General features: G+C 46.2%; 1 protein-coding gene across 1 annotated transcript in view; it reads left to right on the top strand.

The window, feature by feature from the left end:
- The window catches only part of LOC138453026 (tyrosine-protein kinase-like), a 370904-nt gene that overhangs the window by 335353 nt on the left and 12278 nt on the right, over nt 1-23273 (top strand). Inside the window, exon 8 of the mRNA XM_069605443.1 lies at nt 1496-1627. Within this exon, the coding sequence (XP_069461544.1) occupies nt 1496-1627 (132 nt within the window). The remainder of the gene's footprint in view (nt 1-1495; nt 1628-23273) is intronic.

The following is a 23273-nucleotide window of genomic DNA, read 5'->3' as shown; positions in this document are numbered from 1 at the left end:
ATCTCTAGTGACTATATGTTGGTGGGTGTGTTTGGTATTTCTAGCTGTGCATTTGTGTGAATCTCTTGTGACTGTATGTTGGTGGGTGTGTTTGGTATGTCTAACTGTGCATTCGTGTGAATCTCTTGTGACTGTATGTTGGTGGGTGTGTTGTGTTTGGTATTTCTAGCTGTGCATTTATTTGAATCTCTAGTGACTATATGTTGGTGGGTGTGTTTGGTATTTCTAACTGTGCATTCGTGTGAATCTCTTGTGACTGTATGTTGGTGGGTGTGTTGTGTTTGGTATGTCTAGCGGCATATTTGTGGCAGTCTCTTGTCACTGGATGCTGGCGGGTGTATTGTGCTTTGTATTTCTGGGCCGTTTGACATATAGGGCGATTTGAGTGACAATCAGAGACATGTGCCCTTCATAGACCACATTTCGCAAATTTGTTTTGGTGCCACCTTATCATCAGGCATGGGAATGTCAGATGGTGCTCCAATCTCCATAGGTTCATCGGCCACATTTAGTGACTCAATGCCTACCCTTTTCCTAGATCATTTTGCTTCATGCATATTTATCCCTCTTTCTTAAATGTGTAACATGTCACGGTGAAGCAGGGTTGTCTACAGCATGAACCATTGGGCAGTAGCCTGGGCCCAGATGCGGCAAAGCCAATTATTCCAACTTTAGACGTCATCAGAGAATCTGCAGAAGGAGCCCGAGCACATCCGCCTCTGGGGTCCGGGCTTTCTCCGCTCAAGTCTCCTCCTTGTCAGCAAGCCCTAAGTCGCTGTTCCTTCTTCCGGTTCATGCACAGAATACAAATGGATCACCCACATGCCCACATGCCCACATGGCGGAGGTCAGTATCAGTAATGGCGACTGTTTTAAAAAACTTGGCCGCCGTCATTGCTAATGATCCCTTTGGCTTGCGTCTGCCTTTAGCAGATGCAAACAATACCAGTCCACTCTGTATGGATGTGTCCTTGCCGCGGGCATCACAATGCTGATTCTGCTGTGAGGCTGTCCATTTTTCCTGAACTGTGCAGAGAATTCTCCAAGGAAACTCTGGGTCTGAGTTTCCACTCAGGGTTCCCGCACCATGTGGGATATGCTTGAAGAATGATGTGGCAAATAAAATGGCATGGAAATCCTTTTTTTCTGTGTTTTCTCCACATCCACCCCTTGTTGAATAAGTATGAGTATCCATCACGGCTGGTGATCCCAAAGAGCCATTGCAAACTTTACCCAGCAATCCTCTTTTTTCACTCTGCTATCTATGGGTTGCCCACCTTGGGCATCACAGATTGGTTCTGCCCATCCCTCACAGGTGTCTCGCTCCTTCCCTGGGATGCCTTCGACTGTTTTCCATGACCACATAATCCATTCTAGAGTAGGCGCTGGTCCACTTGCCCAGTCCCAGGAAGTCACCATGAGTAACCTACTGAACGTTGTGATTTTGCTTTCCAAGCCTGTGACTCTTCTCACGGCCCTATCTCTCCCTCTGCAGACATGAAACTCCCCATCAAGTGGATGGCCCCAGAAGTGTTCATATGCTGCAGGTACTCAATCAAGTCCGATGTGTGGTCCTTTGGCGTGCTTCTGGTAGAAATCATGACCTACGGCAGGATCCCTTTCCCTGGTAAGCTGATGCTCCTACACGTGGTATTCAAACATGCGGGTCAGTCTTCCTTTATGATTTTCAGTCAATGGCAAGAAAGCCTTTGCATGGCTCTAGGAGGGACGGACTTCATTTGAAATCTCAGGTATTTCAATGGAAGGTTCCAAGACCTGCATCTTGTGAGGAACTTCACCAAAAAGAGACTTGGGTATAATTTCCAGCCGATCCAGATCAGCAGATAAAGGCACCCCTCTTTTTCACCACATCGATTAATTTTCAGAAAATGTTTCGAATGGATGTACTTTTGTTTGAAATAAGAAAATCAATGTTTTTTAAACAGTTTTTTCTGTATAAATCTTTTTTTCCCCAAATGGCTCTTTTTTGTAAAATATTGGCAGTAAATGTGACGTTCACCTGGTATCCACGGGGACGTCACTCAGCCTGTCCTGAACTCTTACGACCTCGAACCCTTCCCTGGAGTCTACTCGACTGGAGACTGGGCCTTGTTTTCTTGCAAAGTGTGCTCGCCGTTCTGCTTTCAGCGCAGGGGCGCGTTGATTGATGCAGGATCGTTGCTGCCTAGTTACTTCACTGGCAAGAGTCCGACAGGTAAGTATAATGAGTCTTTCGAACAGTTCTCTAACTTCGTTCCTTTCCTTCCTTATATGATGGCCGACGTCCGGGATGGCGACGTGCTGCTGAGATGAGTAGCGCTGAAGGTGAGTAAGAGCGGTATGCGGGATGCAACCCTTTCGTATTTGTATTGAACTGAGTTATTTTTCTGTGTCTCTTAGGTGCCACGACATTTTCAGCGCGGATGGCGGTTATGAAGAAGGAATGGGGTGAGTAAGCAGGGTATGCGGCACCTCTAGATGTTTCCACGCTAACCTGGAGTGTCTTTTCCCTCTTGCAGATGGATTAGAAGTTCCGGAGCTAGGATTCAGGTAAGCGTTTGAAGCGTTTGAAGCTCATACAGTCTTTAAAAATAAGCAAAGATTTGCTGAATGCTTACTTGTGCCTTTTTTTGTTCTTTTCCCTCTTCCTTAGGAAGCGGCGTGCCGGGATGGGAATGACATCGCCGAAGATGCCCGCAGAAGAGAAGAAGCGATGAATGATGGGCAGAAGCGCCGCAAGGTAATGCTGTTCCTAACAGTGTTCTTGTTCTTGCAGGAGCTGAGCGCAGAAGAAAGATGCAGGCCTACTGGAGACCTATCCGAACACGGTGAGTGTCACGCTGCAGGTGCAGAAAACACAAAGCATGTTTCTCAGCCTGGGCGTGGCTTAAATAGTCTCTGGGCATCCCAGGTGTCTCTGGGCTGAACCACACCCAAAAGACTAGACTGCACATGCAGTTCTGGGAACCGAAATATGTGGGGGCATCCATCTTGTTCCCATCAATGCACTACAAGTCCAATCCCCAATGTTATCCTATGGGAGTGAGTGAGTCTGGTGCCACAAGCGCCAAGTCTGACTCCAAGTGGGTCTTTGGAGGGATGGAGAGGCCCTTGAGGGTCATGTATTTGATCGTGGCCTGGCTCCAGCCCGACATCTTGGAGGGCTGGAGACATGAGGGGCAGGAATCATGACAGAACTCCCCCCTAAGGCCCCTCTCAAGATTGCTCTTCTGTCTGGTCCTGGTTTGTTTGGATGGTTTTGATGAAATCATCTAAGCAAGCAAGGTGCATGTATGTACTCACAAGGCTCCCATGTCCTGTCTTGTGGACCATACCCCTTCCAGTCTACTAAGTAGTATAATTTGGATCTGATGTACTTTGAATCCAGGATGTCCTTGACTTCGAATTCTGGCTCCCAGGCGACTCCTACTGGCTGCGGTGGCGTTGCTACCCGGGTCCCAGGTTGAACAGGTTTAAGGAGAGACACGTGGAACACAGGATGAATCTGCATGTTTCACGGAAAAGCTAGTCTGATCGCCACAGGATTTATCACGGAGGTGACAGTGAATGGACCCAGGTATCTTGGACGGAAGGTTCGGGTTCCTTTAATGGACATGTGTTTAGACGCCAGCCAGACTTTGTCTCCCACTTGGTAGTTGGGCACCTTTGTTCGGTGTTGATCAGCAAACTTCTTTTGGTGATTCTTAGCTTGAAATAGGTGTTCAGCTGCCCTTTTAAAGGTTTGAGAAATGGTCGTGTGCAAGGTTTTGACTGCTGGCATTTCCAGGGTTGTAGGAACGTCCAACTCAGAAGTAAGTGGGTGCCTGCCATACATGGTATAAAATGGTGTCTGCCCAATTCTAGTGTGTAGAGAATTATTATAAGCATATTCAGCTATCCATAATAGGTCGAACCAGCTTCCTTCAGCTTGGTGTAACATGCAACGCAGATACTGCTCGAGCGTCTGATTTGTCCTCTCAGTTTGACCATCCGTTTGGGGATGTTGACTGGTGGATAGCCGGATGTCGATCTGGGCCATAGAACAGCATTTTCTCCAGAAGTTAGATACAAATTGAGTACCTCGGTCTGAGACTAAAACTGAAGGAAACCCATGGAGCTGTACGATGCCTTCAAGAAATACCTTTGCCAGAGTGGAAGCATTTGGGAGCCCCTTAAGAGGAATGAAATGTGATATTTTTGAAAATAGGTCCACGACCACAAGAATAGTGTTAAACCCTTGACTGGCTGGTAAGTCAGTAATAAAATCGAGGGACAACGTGTCCCAGGGTGCTGGTGGGATTTCCAATGGTTGTAATAGCCCAGCCGGTTTCTGCTTGGATGACTTGTTTTGAGCACACACTCCACAAGATAGGATGAATTGGATAATGTCTTTACGTCACGTGGGCCACCAATAATTTCGTTTTACCTTGGCTAGGGTTTTAGCGATTCCGGGGTGGCCCTCGATCAAGGAATCATGATAACCGGACATTACTTGTTCTCTTAATTCTTGGTTTGGTAAGAATAAACGATTCCTGAAATAGGGCAACTGATCTTTTATCATGTAATGTTCTCCTTGTGCACTCCACGCTTGTACTTGCTCCGGACTCATCAGGTTTTGGATTTCTTCATGTAATTCTTTCTGAGTTATGGTTGCTGTGATTCCTAGGAGCTTGTCACTCGGGATGATTACTATTGGGTCAGGGGTCTGATACCCTTGCTCTTCCACCCCCATACGGGAAAGGGCATCGGCCTTCCCGTTTTTCACCCCTGGTCGAAATGTAATCATGTAGTCATATTCAGCAAAAGAAAGAGCCCAACGTAGTGTGGGATGTTTTAACCCACTCATCCAGGCCCTACAACCGTACTGTGCATTGCTGGCAGCAGAAACATCAGAATGGCCACTGGAAAGCATCCTGCTCGTCAGAAATCATCCAAAAAAGCTCAGTAAAAATCTGAAAAATAGGCTGTTATCCACTTTTGCCTATATTAGTGAGCACAGGAGATCAATGCCTAAAACCACCATTGGGCTACCCACACAGTAGCCTGAAACCACTTGGAAAAAGCAATACTGATTGCCAAAAGCAACCCAGAGCTGTTTGGGAATTCATTTTCTTGATTGTCAAAATGTGCTAAAATCATGGCTCACAAAACCACCAAAACGATCCAACCTTCTTGTTGGGTGTTCCACATTATTCTGCTGCAAGAATCCACATCAATACAATGTCAGCAAGAATCATATGCTATCAAGCTAAATCCCCTTTTAAAAGATAGAAAGCTGTCAAAAATGGGTGCAGCACCGTTGCTCACCACTACCAGAAAGCCAGCTTTTAAAACAATTCTTTGTAAAAATTGAATCTAAAATATGCCAAAGAAATACTGGCTATCAGAAGCCTAAGGAGTAGAGACAATATAAAACTATATTCTGAAATGACTTGAAGGAAGCAATTGTTTAATGTATGTATTAAAAATGTGGGTTATATTGTAGAAAATACAATTTGTAAACATTGGTTGCAGAGTTAAAAAGTGTTCCCACACTGGGATCAAACAGATTTAACACCTTCCCCTGAACAAAAGAAGCTTCCTTCTGCCCCAAGCCAAGAGATTGACAAGTTGGTGTGAAAAGGAACTGGGGAGTGGCACCCTGGACTGGGGCTCTGCTGGCAGGAAACAAGACAATGGATTATTTCAACTGAATAGGATATGCTGATTTGGGTGTGACTTGTCAACAGCTGCTCTAGCAGGAAGGCAGGCCATGTGACATCTGACTCACCCAGCTCTGGGGGGGGGGCGGACCAGACTGAGATGTGGATTCAATTGAGAGCAAATATATGCTTTATAAAATTGCAATTTACAAAGCTTACAAAGCTAATAGAAATGTCAAACTTGGAGATTCTTAAAATGACAATTTCACTCACAGTTCAAGACTAAGCTGGATGCTGTGGGATGTTCTGAGACCAAACCCCGTAATTATTAATATTGTAGCTGCAGTGTTTATGCTAGGAACATAAGAACTTACAGTAATATGCTCAGAGAGGGTGTGCATGTCTGTGTGAGATTTGTGGCAGAACCAATCTTGGCAAACCCCCAAAATCGCGAATATGTTGTCATTTCTGAACTAAAGCGCTTAGGAAAATCAGAGTTGGAACAGAATGTACCTTAAGTGATCTGTGAGGTTTATATGTATTATGAACAACTTGTGTATCTGGGAAACATGTTTGTTATCAAAAATTGATTTTCTATGAGAAAGCAAAGGGGAGTGTTCTTTCCTTAAGCCCTAAACATGACACCTGATGACATAGGATGACTCACTACTCCCTTCTCCAGTCAGGCGACAGGAGGATCTCTAACCTATCAAATCCCTAGGGGGTTGGGCATGTAGAGTCAGCCTCCACACCAACTTTGAAAACACATAAAAAGAGACTGCTTAGGACAGGCTGGAACTTCTCTTTCCACTCTTCAACCGATTTCTTGTGCGCAGCACTCTTCAAGAAGACTCCAGGCAAAGACTCCAGACTCCAGAGACTCCAGAATCCAGATAGATCCAGAGACCAGACTCTAGAACCAAGCTCTAGAACCTGAAGCAGGGGCCTAACCCAAAAGCTGAACTCTTCTCAGCAGGCCTCAGAACCTAGCAACCTAACCAAACTATTCAACAGCCTTGCCATGCTGTTTGCTTCTAGCTAAGAACCCTGTGCCAGAACGAGATCCAGACCCAGAAAGCAGCGCTGTATCCAGAACCCACTTGATCCAGTCCAAGAGGCCAGACCAGACCACTGTGCCGTGCTGTGAGCAGAACCAGTGCCTGAGACCATCCGATGGCGAGAGAACTGCAGCCCAAAGCCTTGACCAGATCTTGACGGGGTCCATTCATTCCAAACCTAGGAGTGAGTATCTAGTCTAGAACTGTACAGAACCAATCTCTTCATTTACAGTAATCATATTCAATCCATTTCAACCTGTCCAGAACTGGTTTTAGAATTTTGTGTCCATCCAGTGATTTCAAATCTGTAAAAGCGCCATCTGTCATTCTGAAATCTTGACTTAATTTCTGAAAATCTACCTTCACAAAAACGTGCGTATCTTTTGAACCCCACGTCCTAGAAGCAAAATTTAAACTGTCATTTTAAAGCTAAGATCCTAAGCTTTCCAACAAACCCAAACCGACATTCCAATTCCTTATAGTTTTTCCGTAATCGCGATTTACGCATGCGGAAAAAGTGCCACGAATTGCAATTTGGCTCAATTTCACCACATGTTAAAAATAGCTGCTTCTTGCTTTCCATTGTTGAATTTCGTTTTCAATCTGATAATCATTCATTAATCATTGCTAGTGTTGACCTGAACCAATCTAAAGTAATTATCACTGATTCTGAATATCCTTTAGTGAATTAAAATCATTTTAGCATATTTTTCCATCCATTGCAATCACTTTCAAAAGGGTTTTGAACTGTGTTTTAAAATCATACCTGTTCTCTCTAAGCTTGCTGGGGGGAACTGGAATTGAACTGCATTATTGATTGTGTTCTTGAAACTTGTGTACCCTCCTTCCCATCTCTTCATATTGCATAGTGGGGGGAGTGAGCAGTCCCAGGGGAAAAAGTGACCATATTGTGTTTTGATTGAATTCATATCATGTTTATTTCAGTGCTGCATTCTTTCCCATCTTGCATTTCCTTGAAACATAAAAGTATTCTTTGCTACCGTATCCTTCCTATTCCTACTCCTTTCTGATTAAAGAGTTGTTGATATTGTAATATTACCCATTACTGATCACCGTCCATATTCATAAGTGTGCTATTTGAATATTATTTTATTCATAAAAGTGTGATATATCTATATTGTTTAATTCTTCAAATAAACCTTTTAATTTGCAAAACAAACCTACTTCTTGGCTCAGTGAGGTAAGGGGGATTCAAAGAGAGGGGCATTATATAAGGGTTCATCATCCAGATTTAAGAACTTTGACATAAAAATATATCAATAAGGGCTTCCATTGGGCATCCCAGACTAGGCATTGACTTAGTTGGAGTGCTGCATTGAAGTCACTTACAGTAGTTGTTGTGAGGATTGGGCCTTTGCCGTTTTTAGGTACTGGAGGTTTCGGTGGTCAGTTATTACAGTGATTGTGTGTCTGGCACCCAAGAGGTAGTGCCACCATGCCTTAAAGGCTGGCTTAATGGCCAGGAGTTCTTTGTCTGTGATAGCATAATTGAGTTCAGGGGGTGTGAATTTACGCGACCAGAAGGCATCAGGGAGTAACTGGCCCATTTAGGGTTCCTTTTGTGAGAGAACGGCTCCCATAGCCATGCTTGAGGCTTCCGTTTCCACCAGGTATGGGAGATCAGGGGGAGGGTGGCGTAAGATTGGAGCAGATGTGAATCTTGCTTTGAGTTCCTGGAAAGCTTCCTCGGCTTCTGTTGTCCACTGGAACTTTTTGTTTCTTTTCCTTAGCAATGACGTGATGGGATGCACGATTTGCGAAAATCCGGGGATGAACCGGCGGTAGAAGTTTGCAAAACCCAGCATACTTTGAACCCCCTTGAATGAATTTGGGGATGGCCAGTTCAGGATAGCATCTACCTTGTGTACAGCCATTCGGATTCCATTCGGGCTGAGAATAAAGCCCAGGAATTCCAACTCGGAGACGTGGAATGAGCACTTTTCGAGCTTGGCGTAGAGCTGGTGTTGACAGAGTTTCTCCAATACGGATCGGACGTGTTTAACGTGGTCCTGCTTTGACGCGGAATATACTAGAATATCGTCGATGTACCCTAGAGCACAGACATCAATCAATTCCCGTAGGACATCGTTCATGAAGTATTGAAATGCTGCAGGTGCGTTGCAAAGGCCAAAGGGCATTGCTTGATATTTGTACAAGCCGTATTTGGTGCGAAAAGCGGTTTTCCATTCGTCCCCCTGTTTTACGCGAACTTGATATTCGTACGAGCCGTATTTGGTGCGAAAAGCGATTTTCCATTTGTCCCCCCGTTTTACGCGAACAAGGTGAAATGCCCCCCTCAGGTCTAGTTTTGTGTAGATTTGGGCATCTTTGACTTGATCAAGCAATTCAGGGATCAGTGGCAGGGGGTAGCGTTTTTTTTACAGTAATCTGGTTCGTTGCGCGATAGTCGATGCACGTTCTCAAGTCCCCCTCCTTTTTCGGTACGAAGAATAGAGGACTGGCTGCCGGAGACTTCGAGGGACGGATGAACCCGTTGGCCAGGTATTGGTCAAGATAGTCCTTCAGGTGCTGGTTTTCTGGTTCTGTGAGTGCATAAATTCGTCCACAAGGGATTTGTGCGCCGGGTATCAGGTCGATTTGGCAATCGTATGGTCTATGCGGTGGCAGGGTATTAGCCTGTTTTTTCTGAAAGACATCTTGAAAGTCCTGGTATTCACTTGGTAGGGTGCAGATTGCCACAGTCGCAAGCATGGAAGTTCTGGTGTCTATTGGTTGTTTCTCTTGGCGATAACATGTGTGGGTGCAAGTCTTGGGAAAGGCCAATTCTTTTGCTTGCCAATCGATTCGAGGATTGTGAGCTACCAACCATGGCATTCCCAAAATCAACCGGAACTGTGGTGCCTTAATGAGGTCGAAAACGATAGATTCTTGGTGTCCATCCTGGCACAGAAGGGTTAAAGCTGCAGTGCATTGGGATACTGGACCAGAAGCTATTTCCGTGCCGTCGACAGTGGTAACCGTGTCGGTGGTTGATTTTGGGCATAACGGAAGCCCCATCTTTGCCGCAAGTTCCTGGTCGATGTAATTCCCAACGGCTCCACTGTCAATGTACGCTCTTACTGCGTGCATCCAAGATGGTTGTTGGTGATTGATCAAGACCACAGATAGTGCAAAATGGGAGGTCTGTAGTTCACTTTCTTCGCTCGACAAGTGGACCCCTACACTTGCCGGGCTGGGGAGTTTTCCGATTCCTTGATGGTATCTACCTTGTCCGTGGCCCCTAACGTCCTCCTCGGTGGCTTCACAGGGCACTCTTTAAGGAAATGACCTGACCTTCCACAGTACAGACATAACTGCTGCTGTCTCCTTTTATCCCTTTCCGCTTTAGTCAAGGGCGATCTGACCCCCCCACATTTGCATTGGTTCTCCTTAACCTTCCGTTGTGTGGGCAATATTGTCCTTTGAACACACTTACATAGGGCGATGGTCCGGTCTGGTTCGATTTGCTCTTCGGTCCTGCAACCTATGAACCAGTTGAACAACAAGGTTAATGAATTCTGAGCATTCTTCCGGGGGGTTCACTACTTGTGCGAGAACATCCTTGAGCTCCCACCGCAACCCCTGATGAAATAATGTGGTTCTCTTCTCCACTGGCCATTCTGCTTCAATTACGAGTCTATTGAACGTGGCTATGTATGTTAATAGGTCTTGATTCCCTTGGCGTAGGGACAGAAGTTTGTTGTCTAATGCCTGCCCATGAGTACGACGGGCGAACAGCTTTTCAAACTCCTGCTGAAAGCCCCTGAAGTCATGCAGCAAAGGATCGTCTCGGGCCACAAAGGGTACAGACCAATCCGCAGCGCTACCACTCAGGTAGGATAGCACAAAAGCGACCTGTGATTGGTCATTCGGAAAGGCCCCTGGTCTACAAAGAAAGTGCAGGCGGCACTGGTTCATGAACGTTGCAAACCTCTTGGGATCCCCCGTAAATCGTTCGGGCGGGGCCAAGGAAACTGCCCCAGGAAGGGTTATCTGAACGGGATGGGCTGATGGTGCTGGCATCGAGGGCACGCTTCCCAGCAACGGTGCATGCCCTGCTTGTGACTGGAGAAGTTGCTGGCTTAAATCATAAGTGCGTTCTTTGGCTACTATCAGCTCTCTCCTCAGGGTGTTGGTCTCCTGCCTGCTGCATGTACTTCGGAACGTAGCTGCCCCAACATGTGGGCTAACTGGTCGGTTTCTGACATTTCCATGACACCCAGGTGTATTTTGATGTGAGTCTTTGTGTTCTGTAACGCTTACCTGGTATCCACAGGGACGTCACTCAGCCTGTTCTGACCTTTTATGACCGCGAACCCTTCCCTGGAGTCTACTCGACTGGAGACTGGACCTTGTTTTCTTGGAAAGTGTGCTCTCCGTCCTGCTTTCAGCAAGGGGCGCATTGATTGATGCAGGCTCGTTCCTGCCTAGTTACTTCACTGGCAAGAGTCCGACAGGTAAGTATAATGAGTTTTTTTAACAGTTCTCTAACTTCGTTCCTTTCCTTCCTTAGATGATGGCCGGCATCGGGGATGGCAAAGTGCTGCTGAGATGAGTAGCGCTGAAGGTGAGTGAGAGCGCGATGTGCGATGCGACCCTTTCGTATTTGTATTGAACTGAGTTCTTTTTCTGTTTCTTTTAGGTGCCGCGACATTTTCAGCGTGGATGCCGATTATGAAGAAGGAATGCGGTGAGTAAGCGCGGTATGCGGCACCTCTAGATGTTTCCACGCTAACCTGGAGTGTCTTTTCCCTCTTGCAGATGGATGAGAAGTCCCGGAGACAGAGTTCCCACAGCGCGGCTGGGATTCAGGTAAGTGTTTGAAGCTCATAAGGTCTTTAAAAATAAGCAAAGATTTGCTGAATGCTTACTAATGCCTTTTTTCTGTTTTTTTCCCTTTTCCTTAGGAAGCGGCATGCCGGGATGGGAATGACACCACCGAAGATGCCCGGAAAAAAAGAGAAGAAGCGATGAATGATGGGCAGAAGCGCCGCAAGGTAAGGCTGTTCCTAACAGTGTTCTTGTTTTTGCAGGAGCTGAGCGCAAAAAGAAAGATGCAGGCCTACTGGAGACCGATCCAAACACGGTGAGTGTCACGCTGCAGGTGCAGAAAACACAAAGCATGTTTCTCAGCCTGGGCGTGGCTTAAATAGTCTCTGGGTATCCAGGGTGTCTCTGGGCTGAACCAAACCCAAAAGACTAGACTGCACATGCAGTTCTGGGAATCGAAATATGTTGGGACATCCATCTTGTCCCTATCAATGCACTACAAGTCCAATCCCCAATGTTATCCTATGGGAGTGAGTGAGTCTGGTGCCACAAACGCCAAGTCTGACTCCAAGTGGGTCTTTGGAGGGATGGTGAGGCCCTTGAGGGCCATCTAGGTGATTGTGGCTTAGCTCCAGCCCGACATCTTGGGCTGGGGGCATGAGGGGCAGGAATCGTGACAGTAAATCAGTTTCGAGGAATAGGAGATCTTGTTATCCAACAGAGCCATTTTTTAGCCAAATGCTGCCCAATTCCTATTTTGGGAACTGAAATAAGCCCTATCTACTGGACCTATTCTTTGGACTTTCTCTCTCCCAGCTCACCCCTCTACATTCGTTTTTTTACTCTGCAATCCCTCTTCTTTTCTCCCTTCCTGCTCGCTCTTCTTTATTTTCTCTACCGTTTTCATGTGCTATCATAGCATCGCTCCCATCTTGTTTATCTTCTCCTCCTCTACTCTCCTTCACCTTCCCCTCGCTCGCAACATCTTCACCTTCTCACCTCTCCTTAACCTCCTTGTGCTCCATCACGTTTATGTTCTTCCTCCCTTCTAGCCCTCAAACACTGGAATGCTTTGGCACCTGCCATCTCGGGAGGATTGCCTCGGGAGGATAGCTCAGGGGCAACGTGCTCGTCAGCAACACAGGTTCGATCCCCGGGTCCACGCTTAGCAACCTCTGGGTATTGAGTGCATTATAAATAACCGGTTACAATTACAATTCCCCCCTCTCTTCACATCTTTCGTATGCCTGTGAAGGCGCATCTCCTCTCTTCTCTGTCATCCTCCTAAATCTGCCTCTCAGGCTGCATGTCATTGGACTCATTATTCCATTGCTATGCACTGCATTTTACCTTTTGTACAAAACCTTGGCGAAGGTGCTTAATAAATGTGACGAAATACAAATATCATGGATCATGTGAATTTACACTATCTAACTCCTTTCCATTAGGAAGTATAACCATGGCTTGTAATCTGTGGCATTGCTATTCATTCTGATTGTGACACCGCCTTTCATCTACAAAACCTAATTCTCATCTCAGAATGCCGTATTAGTCCTAAATTATTCCTATTTCTATCCTTCTCTCTGGTTTTCCATTTGAGAATGCCGGAAAAGCCTCGCTCATTACCCAAAGTCACTAATACCATAACTAATGCCATTCTCTCAAGCCTTTCTCTGATGCCCACCAGGACCCACATCTCACTCCTTCCCACTGCTGAAAGATTCTTCTCTGCTGTCCTATTGGCTGAAACATCTGATGGAGTTCTCCTTTGCCAAAGAAGATATAGCCAATTTTTTGGGCAGACCCCAAGAAAACTTCACCGCCATCGGACGTTTCCAAAACAAAAAACTGATATTTACAACACAAAGTATTTGGCTTTCCAGTACTGACCCCATCCATCACCACTACCACCAACACCTCCGTTGTCACCAAATGGATGGCGTTGAAGGTCCACTGTACCATTGTGCCTTCACTTTTGCTGACCCACATGGCTGAGCGGGACATACTTTGCAACCACCGACCCATACCGTGCCTAACTTGTGTAGTCAAGGTTCTCGGGACAGCGGTTACTAAACAGCTCACCTTACATTAGGAATTCGATGGCACCGTGAGCATTTTCCAGTCCAGCTTCCATCTCTGCTAAGAAACCAAAACCACCTTCCTTAAGACCTGGGACGGACTCCCTGCTCCTCCCTGACATGCAGGCAGCCTGCACCTTGCGAGCTCAAACCCTGCAGAAGGTCCACCTCAGCCCTTCATCCTTCTCAGGTTGGGTAATAATGATACCTATTATCACAGCTCCTAGAAGCATAGGGTAATAGATGTTGAAGCAGGAAGCTCAATGTCAAAAAGTGATATTATCAATACTCACCTGCAGACAGTTCTGCTAGGCATATCCCCTTCTCCTATTGGCCCTCTCTGGTGCCTTGAATACCAAAATGCTCCTTAAACATCTGCCTGGCGGTACTGTGATAGAGATGCGGGACCTGCAGGCAGCCTGAGGAAGATACCTTAGACCTTCCCACCCTCCGGTAGGAGTACACCAGGAACATTTCACAGTGGAACAACAAACAATTCTTCCCCGAGAAGAAATCTGGGAAGATGTGACTACTAGAAAGCAGACACAGATCCCGCCAGGAGAAAGGGCATAGCCAAGTGCTGACCCACCTAAGGTTCCCTAGGCCCGCGTCCTGGAAAATCCATTAGCACTTATTGAGGCTCGCAAACTCCCCCAAACCATGCATTTGCAAAAACCAAAAACCAAAATGAAGCTAGTTCCAAATCCAGAAATCGGATTCAGTAACCGAACCATGTAAAGACGCCGAGGAACCTACAATGCGGACAGGATCCCACCCACAAGTTCAAACTGACCAGTCATGTCCCCCGCATGCATCTGAAAGGCATTGAGGAAGGAGGGGCCTAATCCCTATAAAAGGGGAACGACTTAGCAGAGAGATGTGTGGAGTTTGGAGCGAGAAGTACAGGAGGAGGGTGGTGAAGGTAAAAGGAAAGACAGGTAGCACACATGTTTGTAGGTGCCTAGAGGAGAGGAGATTACTGAGAGAAGAGAAGGAGGGGTTATTTTAAGGAGAGTTAGTGGAGAAGGTAGAAAACAAAGGTTGGAGAGGGCCACAGAAAGAGGCATATTTGAGGGAAGATTAAAGACAATAGTAGGAGATTCATCGGGAGGAGGTAGTGAAAGACTAGACAGAGAAAGGAGCGAAACAACAGTGGTGGTTTGTGAGCAAACAAGAGACGGTGGCAAGAAAACAAGCAGAGGAAGAGTAGGCTGTGAGGGCTGAGTCAGACAAGAAATATGTACACTCCCTGTCTGGTGGGAGAGTGTGGAGGGGAGGAGGTAAGAGCACATGGGCAAGCAACAAGGAGGAAACCTGATTTCAGTGCAAGGAAAAACCTGATATTAGAAGAGATAAAGGTGAGGGGCCTCGGGTAACGAGCATGTGCAAGAGGCATGAGGAGAGTAGCCAGAAGGTCTGTCAGTCAGAAAGCACCAGGCTAGGAATCCCTCCCTCTGGCCAAGGCTGCCACTTAAAGACAATCAAGATGCTTTGGGGCCAATGCTTGGTGGCCCCTAGGTTCATTCTTGCAGTTATCCAGATTTGGACATCAACACGTAGTAACAGCCCCTGGAAGCACACCCCCACTAAGAAACTGAAAAGAAGGCAACACCAACTGCCAGGATTTTAGAAGGAGTACAGGCGATAAACTCAAGACAAACTATGTATGACTCAAAAACCTTTCCTTGTTTAGGTCTGTTCTGAGAAATGGGAAGAACCCTGGGAACAAGGACTACATCAAAGGTGGAGCTATTTGTCTGTTCTCTATTATAAGCTTCTTCTACCTCTTTGATTTTTTGGAGCATTTTTGATTGTTACTGATAAATAACCATCCCATCAGATGTTTCTCCAAGCAGAGAGTGCGGTGTAGATCTCTCTCTTCAGCCGGTGCCACCCTCTGTAATGGCCTCCCTGCCCTCTCAGACTTGAGCTGGATCTCCTTAAGTTCTAGAAGCTAATGAAGACCCTGCTTTTCTCTACTTCCTTCCCTCTCACACTACCATGCTAATACCCACTTCTGCAACTGCGACTGGTGGTCTGTCTCCTTATGAGTCTTGCAGGGTACCAGGCCCCATGACCAGTCTTTACCAGCACTCCCTCATACCAGCACCCCTCCCTGACTAGTCTGGGGGGTTGGGCATCCCTCCTGAGGGTTGTAGGTCAAAGGATCGAATCAAAAGGATGGAAATACAATAGGGTTGAATCAAAAGGACTGAAAACAAAAGGGTTGATTTTTTTATTTTATTTTTTGTTTTTTTTGGGGGGACCCTTTCGCATTTAGTCCTTTTGTTTTCGGTCCTTTGACCGGACACCCCTCCTGAGTCTGTTCCCTGCACTTAGACAGTGGTCCTTCCCACCAGCATCCCCTGTTACTTACCCTGCTGGGCTCCCCTCAGCACTTGCCTGGCCTCTGCCTTCCCCTTTATGTCACCTCTCCTGACCTTCATTTCCCCCACTTATTTAGTTTGGGCTATTTGGTGGCGCTGAAAGCACTACCTTTAAGCTGAAACTATTGTCATTAAAATAAGAGCTTTAACATAAGAGCTTCAAATATGGGCTTTGAATGGTTCCATGTAATAATGTCCCTGCAAAACTTTCTCCTGACAAAAATTTCGCCGTTTTATGTGGAGACATTATTACATTGAACATGCGGGGGTCAAGGGGAGCTGGGGACATCCCTGCAACCCGTGCCCATACCTAATGTTACCATATATAATGTTGCCAATGACTTTTCCCTGTGACATTATGTATGGGGACATTAATACCTGATGCCCTTTGAATGAGGGTATGTAATGTTTTCCTATGGAGATGACATTTTAGGAGGGATACCCAGTGTATTTGGTTTAGTTTGGTTATTGAATCCCCCGCATTCCCCCGGGCCTAGGCATGCTAATCCCTATGGCTAATCCCACTCATTCCTGCCCATCTCAGAACTCTTTGAGCTCTGAGCTCTTCCATGGAGGCAGCCATCTTGGATGACTGTCTCAAAGGAAGCTCGCTGGAAACAAGCCAATACACACGGCCATCTTTGAATGGAAAAGATACCATGCATCTTCCAAATAAAATTATACATTGAATCATGTGAGTATAATCTTTTTTAATATAGCTGAAGTAATTTGTATTTTGGGAGCTTGCTTTCACTATCAAGTTAAAAACTTAAGTGCCTTGTGTTTAATTGTTAAGGCGTCTTTAAAACGAGTGGTCCAGCTTCCATGCCAAAAAACATACATCTTGAAAACTTAAATATCAATAGGCTATCTAGCCTTAAATATTCTATTATATGTATGCAGGATAACTCCCCCTCATGCCTTCCCGGCCCAGCAGAGTCATTTTCAATGCTACTGGGCCTGACACGCTAGCTGAGCCATCAAGCCCATGCCAGCGCATTTTAACTGCTGCAGCAAATTTGTTTTACAAGGCTGGCTTTAAGTGCGCTAGCTGTTGTGTGCCACATTGCTATTGTTTGTGAAATTAATGATGGCAAAGGCAAGTCTGTATTAAATTTGTTCAGGCTGTCTAGTCACACATTGCACACAGTATCATGTGCTTGTCACTTAATGACTGACCAGCCTGCCTGGGTCATTAGCACTGGAGCAGTTAGCTTCCAATTTAGCAGAAAATTAAGCATGGAAAAAACAGTTATTTGTGCAATAAGATACTCATGCAGGCAGATTGGTGCTTATAACCTCCAGTGCATTCTTAGTTTCCCCCTTTCCTATTTTATGGTTAATTTGCTTGCTTGAATGCAAAGTCATTTGCGCGGATGGGTTTTTTTTATCATTGCGCCGGTGTGCTGAGTGTGTGATAGGCCGTCATTGGAAAGTTTGACACATGGGTTTTAGTTTTTAGGTGTAGGTGCCGATGATAGCAAACATGGCTCATAGCAAACAGTGACGTGTTGAGACCAAGGACCTGATTTATGGAATTATTTGCGTGTAGGTCGGGGATTTGCGTGCCATTCTGCATGCAAATCCCTGTTTGATGAATGGGGATTTTGAGGCAGAATGGCGCACAAATTCCCGTTCTACACGCAAAAAATCCATACATCAGGGCCCAAGTCATTGTGCCCCAGCAGGAAACCCTGCTTGGGATCCTCTTTTCTTTATGCCCTCACACTTAAATAGGACACTGACCCTTGGGCGCTGCCGCCACGCGTGTGCACCCTGCACGCGTGCCCTATTTGCCAAGCCTTTTATCAATTGCACAGTAATTTCCATATTTGACTACAGTACTGCTCAGAATCGTCACCGTAGTAACTGTGCACTGGGCCCTCCCCGAGGAAGCCAGACCTTAGCGTGCCTGGATTGGGAGGAGAGCAAGAGCAGGAGTGGATTCAGAGGATTGGAAGCAGAAGAGAGAGAGTCAGGCGCGGGCAAATGGTTTGTGTTAGAATGGAGGCCTGTTGGTTAGATTGGGGGCCTGTTGATCCACTCTAAAAGGAATATCTTCCAAAGTTTGTGCTGGGTGGACATACACACTGTGATTCCAAGGCAGTTCCGGAAGAGCTATAGGTTGGTAGCGTTGGGTGTTTAAGGAGCTAGAGAGAATGGATAGCTCTCTTCGGTGCCCTCTTACTAGCTTATTACCCAAAGTAAGTGACCACATGACTGCTCCTCTCTATACTCGTGCTTATAACAGATGCACAGAAAAACTGACATTACAAGATGGGGTTTTAAGAACTCCTGTGTGTAATAACACCTGTAACCTCAACCTCTGCCACATTCTCTACACTGCTTACAGCAGCGGCTCCAACTTCTGCTTTCTCCTGCTTCTTCTGCTGCTCCCACTGCTTTCTACTGACTTGCACCTGAAAGGCATTTCAATATTTAAAGTTCCCGCTCAAGTGTGGGTCATTAGAGCAACTAGACCGTTCACTACGGTTTAATAACTCTATGCCCCTCTTCCTCATCACAGTACTAGAAGTCCCTAATGTTCTTAGTTAATTTTACATCAGAATCTTCAACTTTACAGTAAGCCATTAAAACTGTATGATCATTAGGGAAGTTATTTGGAGGGTTCTCCCATTCCTCCTGACCTGAGTCTCCTCCCATGTGATCCTCCCACAGAATACCACCCCCAGGGTCAGGATCAGGTAGAGGATACCTTTCCCGTGCCACATGAGAGGGGGTCCAGGCCAGGGTTTTTGGGAGAATCACCTCTGATTCGACACATTACTAATGTGCCAAGAGCCACTCTCTAAGACTTTAGTGGATGCAAATTGCAGCAGGGGTCTCACCATCAATGTGGGAGGAGATCTTACTGTGGCATAAAGCGCTACAGAAACAACAAGCGTGTTATAAACCTGCGTGGTTACATTAATGTGACACGTGCAGCCCTGTGTACAGGAACCACGAGATGTTCAGCGGCTGTACTCTCAGAGCAGGGTGTGGCACTGTAAAGTCATACCATTAACGTCTGTATGCTGTAATACACGATATACTGCAGTCAGTTGCTTCGGTATGGATGGCCCTGTCTCACACACAGCCAACGCCACAGCACTCCTCTTCCAACAAATACCTGGCAATGATAATGATGCAGTTCTAGTTTTCTCTGCCAAAGCAAGTCTTTTTATCTCACAATATAATGCAACATAATGTTTGAGTTAAGAGATCACAAATACTATAAGGTGTTCAGTACAAAAAAGAAGGTGGGTGAGGCGCGCACTCCCGGTCCTGGTCAATTGAACCTGTTGTAAAAAATAAGTAGCTGGGTCAAATCCCAAAATGGACAAAAATTCACAGGGTTAGATCCCTTCTGCTGCAATTCAGGTACTTAGTAATAACAGGGTTAGATCCCTTGCTGCAAATCAGGTACTCAGTAATAACAGGGTTAGATCCCTCGGCTGCATTTCTGTGGTCTGTAGTTGTTCTCCTCCTAGCGCTTTCTTATCTCAAATAATCATCAGGGAGGCTGTTGAGCAGGTGTGTCTAATTAGACTCAAAGGATTCTGGTAGCTGTAGTGAAAAAGTTTTTTTCTGTTTAGGTGACCAGCAACCGACACCCCTCCAAAGCACAAGTCCTTCCCAAATTTGGGGGAGGGGAGAGAACCATCTTTATGATTCTCCAAAGTGGGGCACAGTCACCCCGTGGCGCTGCCTCTGGAGCCCGGGACTCCCATAGCATTCAGTACAAAAAAGACACACCTGCTCAACAGCCTCCCTGATGATTATTTGAGATAAGAAAGCGCTAGGAGGAGAACAACTACAGACCACAGAACTGCAGCTGAGGGATTTAACCCTGTTATTACTGAGTACCTGATTTGCAGCAAGGGATCTAACCCTGTTATTACTGAGTACCTGATTTGCAGCAGAAGGGATCTAACCCTGTGAACATTTGTCCATTTTGGGATTTGACCCAGCTACTTATTATATTTTTTGCAACAGGTTCAATTGACCAGGACCGGGAGTGCACGCCTCACCCACCTTCTTTTTTGTACTGAATGCTATGGGAGTCCCGGGCTCCAGAGGCAGCGCCACGGGGTGACTATGCCCCACTTTGGAGAATCATAAAGATGGTTCTCTCCCCTCCCCCAAATTTGGGAAGGACTTGTGCTTTGGAGGGGTGTCGGTTGCTGGTCACCTGAACAGAAAAAAACATTTTCACTACAGCTACCAGAATCCTTTGAGTCTAATTAGACACACCTGCTCAACAGCCTCCCTGATGATTATTTGAGATAAGAAAGCGCTAGGAGGAGAACAACTACAGACCACAGAACTGCAGCTGAGGGATTTAACCCTGTTATTACTGAGTACCTGATTTGCAGCAAGGGATCTAACCCTGTTATTACTGAGTACCTGATTTGCAGCAGAAGGGATCTAACCCTGTGAACATTTGTCCATTTTGGGATTTGACTCAGCTACTTATTATATTTTTTGCAACAGGTTCAATTGACCAGGACCGGGAGTGCGCGCCTCACCCACCTTCTTTTTTGTACTGAATGCTATGGGAGTCCCGGGCTCCAGAGGCAGCGCCACGGGGTGACTGTGCCCCACTTTGGAGAATCATAAAGATGGTTCTCTCCCCTCCCCCAAATTTGGGAAGGACTTGTGCTTTGGAGGGGTGTCGGTTGCTGGTCACCTGAACAGAAAAAAACGTTTTCACTACAGCTACCAGAATCCTTTGAGTCTAATTAGACACACCTGCTCAACAGCCTCCCTGATGATTATTTGAGATAAGAAAGCGCTAGGAGGAGAACAACTACAGACCACAGAACTGCAGCTGAGGGATTTAACCCTGTTATTACTGAGTACCTGATTTGCAGCAAGGGATCTAACCCTGTTATTACTGAGTACCTGATTTGCAGCAGAAGGGATCTAACCCTGTGAACATTTGTCCATTTTGGGATTTGACCCAGCTACTTATTATATTTTTTGGAACAGGTTCAATTGACCAGGACCGGGAGTGCACGCCTCACCCACCTTCTTTTTTGTACTGAATGCTATGGGAGTCCCGGGCTCCAGAGGCAGCGCCACGGGGTGACTATGCCCCACTTTGGAGAATCATAAAGATGGTTCTCTCCCCTCCCCCAAATTTGGAAAGGACTTGTGCTTTGGAGGGGTGTCGGTTGCTGGTCACCTGAACAGAAAAAAACATTTTCACTACAGCTACCAGAATCCTTTGAGTCTAATTAGACACACCTGCTCAACAGCCTCCCTGATGATTATTTGAGATAAGAAAGCGCTAGGAGGAGAACAACTACAGACCACAGAACTGCAGCTGAGGGATTTAACCCTGTTATTACTGAGTACCTGATTTGCAGCAAGGGATCTAACCCTGTTATTACTGAGTACCTGATTTGCAGCAGAAGGGATCTAACCCTGTGAACATTTGTCCATTTTGGGATTTGACCCAGCTACTTATTATATTTTTTGCAACAGGTTCAATTGACCAGGACCGGGAGTGCGCGCCTCACCCACCTTCTTTTTTGTACTGAATGCTATGGGAGTCCCGGGCTCCAGAGGCAGCGCCACGGGGTGACTGTGCCCCACTTTGGAGAATCATAAAGATGGTTCTCTCCCCTCCCCCAAATTTGGGAAGGACTTGTGCTTTGGAGGGGTGTCGGTTGCTGGTCACCTGAACAGAAAAAAACGTTTTCACTACAGCTACCAGAATCCTTTGAGTCTAATTAGACACACCTGCTCAACAGCCTCCCTGATGATTATTTGAGATAAGAAAGCGCTAGGAGGAGAACAACTACAGACCACAGAACTGCAGCTGAGGGATTTAACCCTGTTATTACTGAGTACCTGATTTGCAGCAAGGGATCTAACCCTGTTATTACTGAGTACCTGATTTGCAGCAGAAGGGATCTAACCCTGTGAACATTTGTCCATTTTGGGATTTGACCCAGCTACTTATTATATTTTTTGCAACAGGTTCAATTGACCAGGACCGGGAGTGCGCGCCTCACCCACCTTCTTTTTTGTACTGAATGCTATGGGAGTCCCGGGCTCCAGAGGCAGCGCCACGGGGTGACTGTGCCCCACTTTGGAGAATCATAAAGATGGTTCTCTCCCCTCCCCCAAATTTGGGAAGGACTTGTGCTTTGGAGGGGTGTCGGTTGCTGGTCACCTGAACAGAAAAAAACGTTTTCACTACAGCTACCAGAATCCTTTGAGTCTAATTAGACACACCTGCTCAACAGCCTCCCTGATGATTATTTGAGATAAGAAAGCGCTAGGAGGAGAACAACTACAGACCACAGAACTGCAGCTGAGGGATTTAACCCTGTTATTACTGAGTACCTGATTTGCAGCAAGGGATCTAACCCTGTTATTACTGAGTACCTGATTTGCAGCAGAAGGGATCTAACCCTGTGAACATTTGTCCATTTTGGGATTTGACCCAGCTACTTATTATATTTTTTGCAACAGGTTCAATTGACCAGGACCGGGAGTGCACGCCTCACCCACCTTCTTTTTTGTACTGAATGCTATGGGAGTCCCGGGCTCCAGAGGCAGCGCCACGGGGTGACTATGCCCCACTTTGGAGAATCATAAAGATGGTTCTCTCCCCTCCCCCAAATTTGGGAAGGACTTGTGCTTTGGAGGGGTGTCGGTTGCTGGTCACCTGAACAGAAAAAAACATTTTCACTACAGCTACCAGAATCCTTTGAGTCTAATTAGACACACCTGCTCAACAGCCTCCCTGATGATTATTTGAGATAAGAAAGCGCTAGGAGGAGAACAACTACAGACCACAGAACTGCAGCTGAGGGATTTAACCCTGTTATTACTGAGTACCTGATTTGCAGCAAGGGATCTAACCCTGTTATTACTGAGTACCTGATTTGCAGCAGAAGGGATCTAACCCTGTGAACATTTGTCCATTTTGGGATTTGACCCAGCTACTTATTATATTTTTTGCAACAGGTTCAATTGACCAGGACCGGGAGTGCGCGCCTCACCCACCTTCTTTTTTGTACTGAATGCTATGGGAGTCCCGGGCTCCAGAGGCAGCGCCACGGGGTGACTGTGCCCCACTTTGGAGAATCATAAAGATGGTTCTCTCCCCTCCCCCAAATTTGGGAAGGACTTGTGCTTTGGAGGGGTGTCGGTTGCTGGTCACCTGAACAGAAAAAAACGTTTTCACTACAGCTACCAGAATCCTTTGAGTCTAATTAGACACACCTGCTCAACAGCCTCCCTGATGATTATTTGAGATAAGAAAGCGCTAGGAGGAGAACAACTACAGACCACAGAACT

Source organism: Ambystoma mexicanum, chromosome 4p (genome assembly GCF_040938575.1).
Source record: "Ambystoma mexicanum isolate Mex_15411 chromosome 4p, UKY_AmexF1_1, whole genome shotgun sequence".
NCBI lineage: Eukaryota > Metazoa > Chordata > Amphibia > Caudata > Ambystomatidae > Ambystoma > Ambystoma mexicanum.
This window is presented reverse-complemented; position numbering and strand designations above follow the sequence as displayed.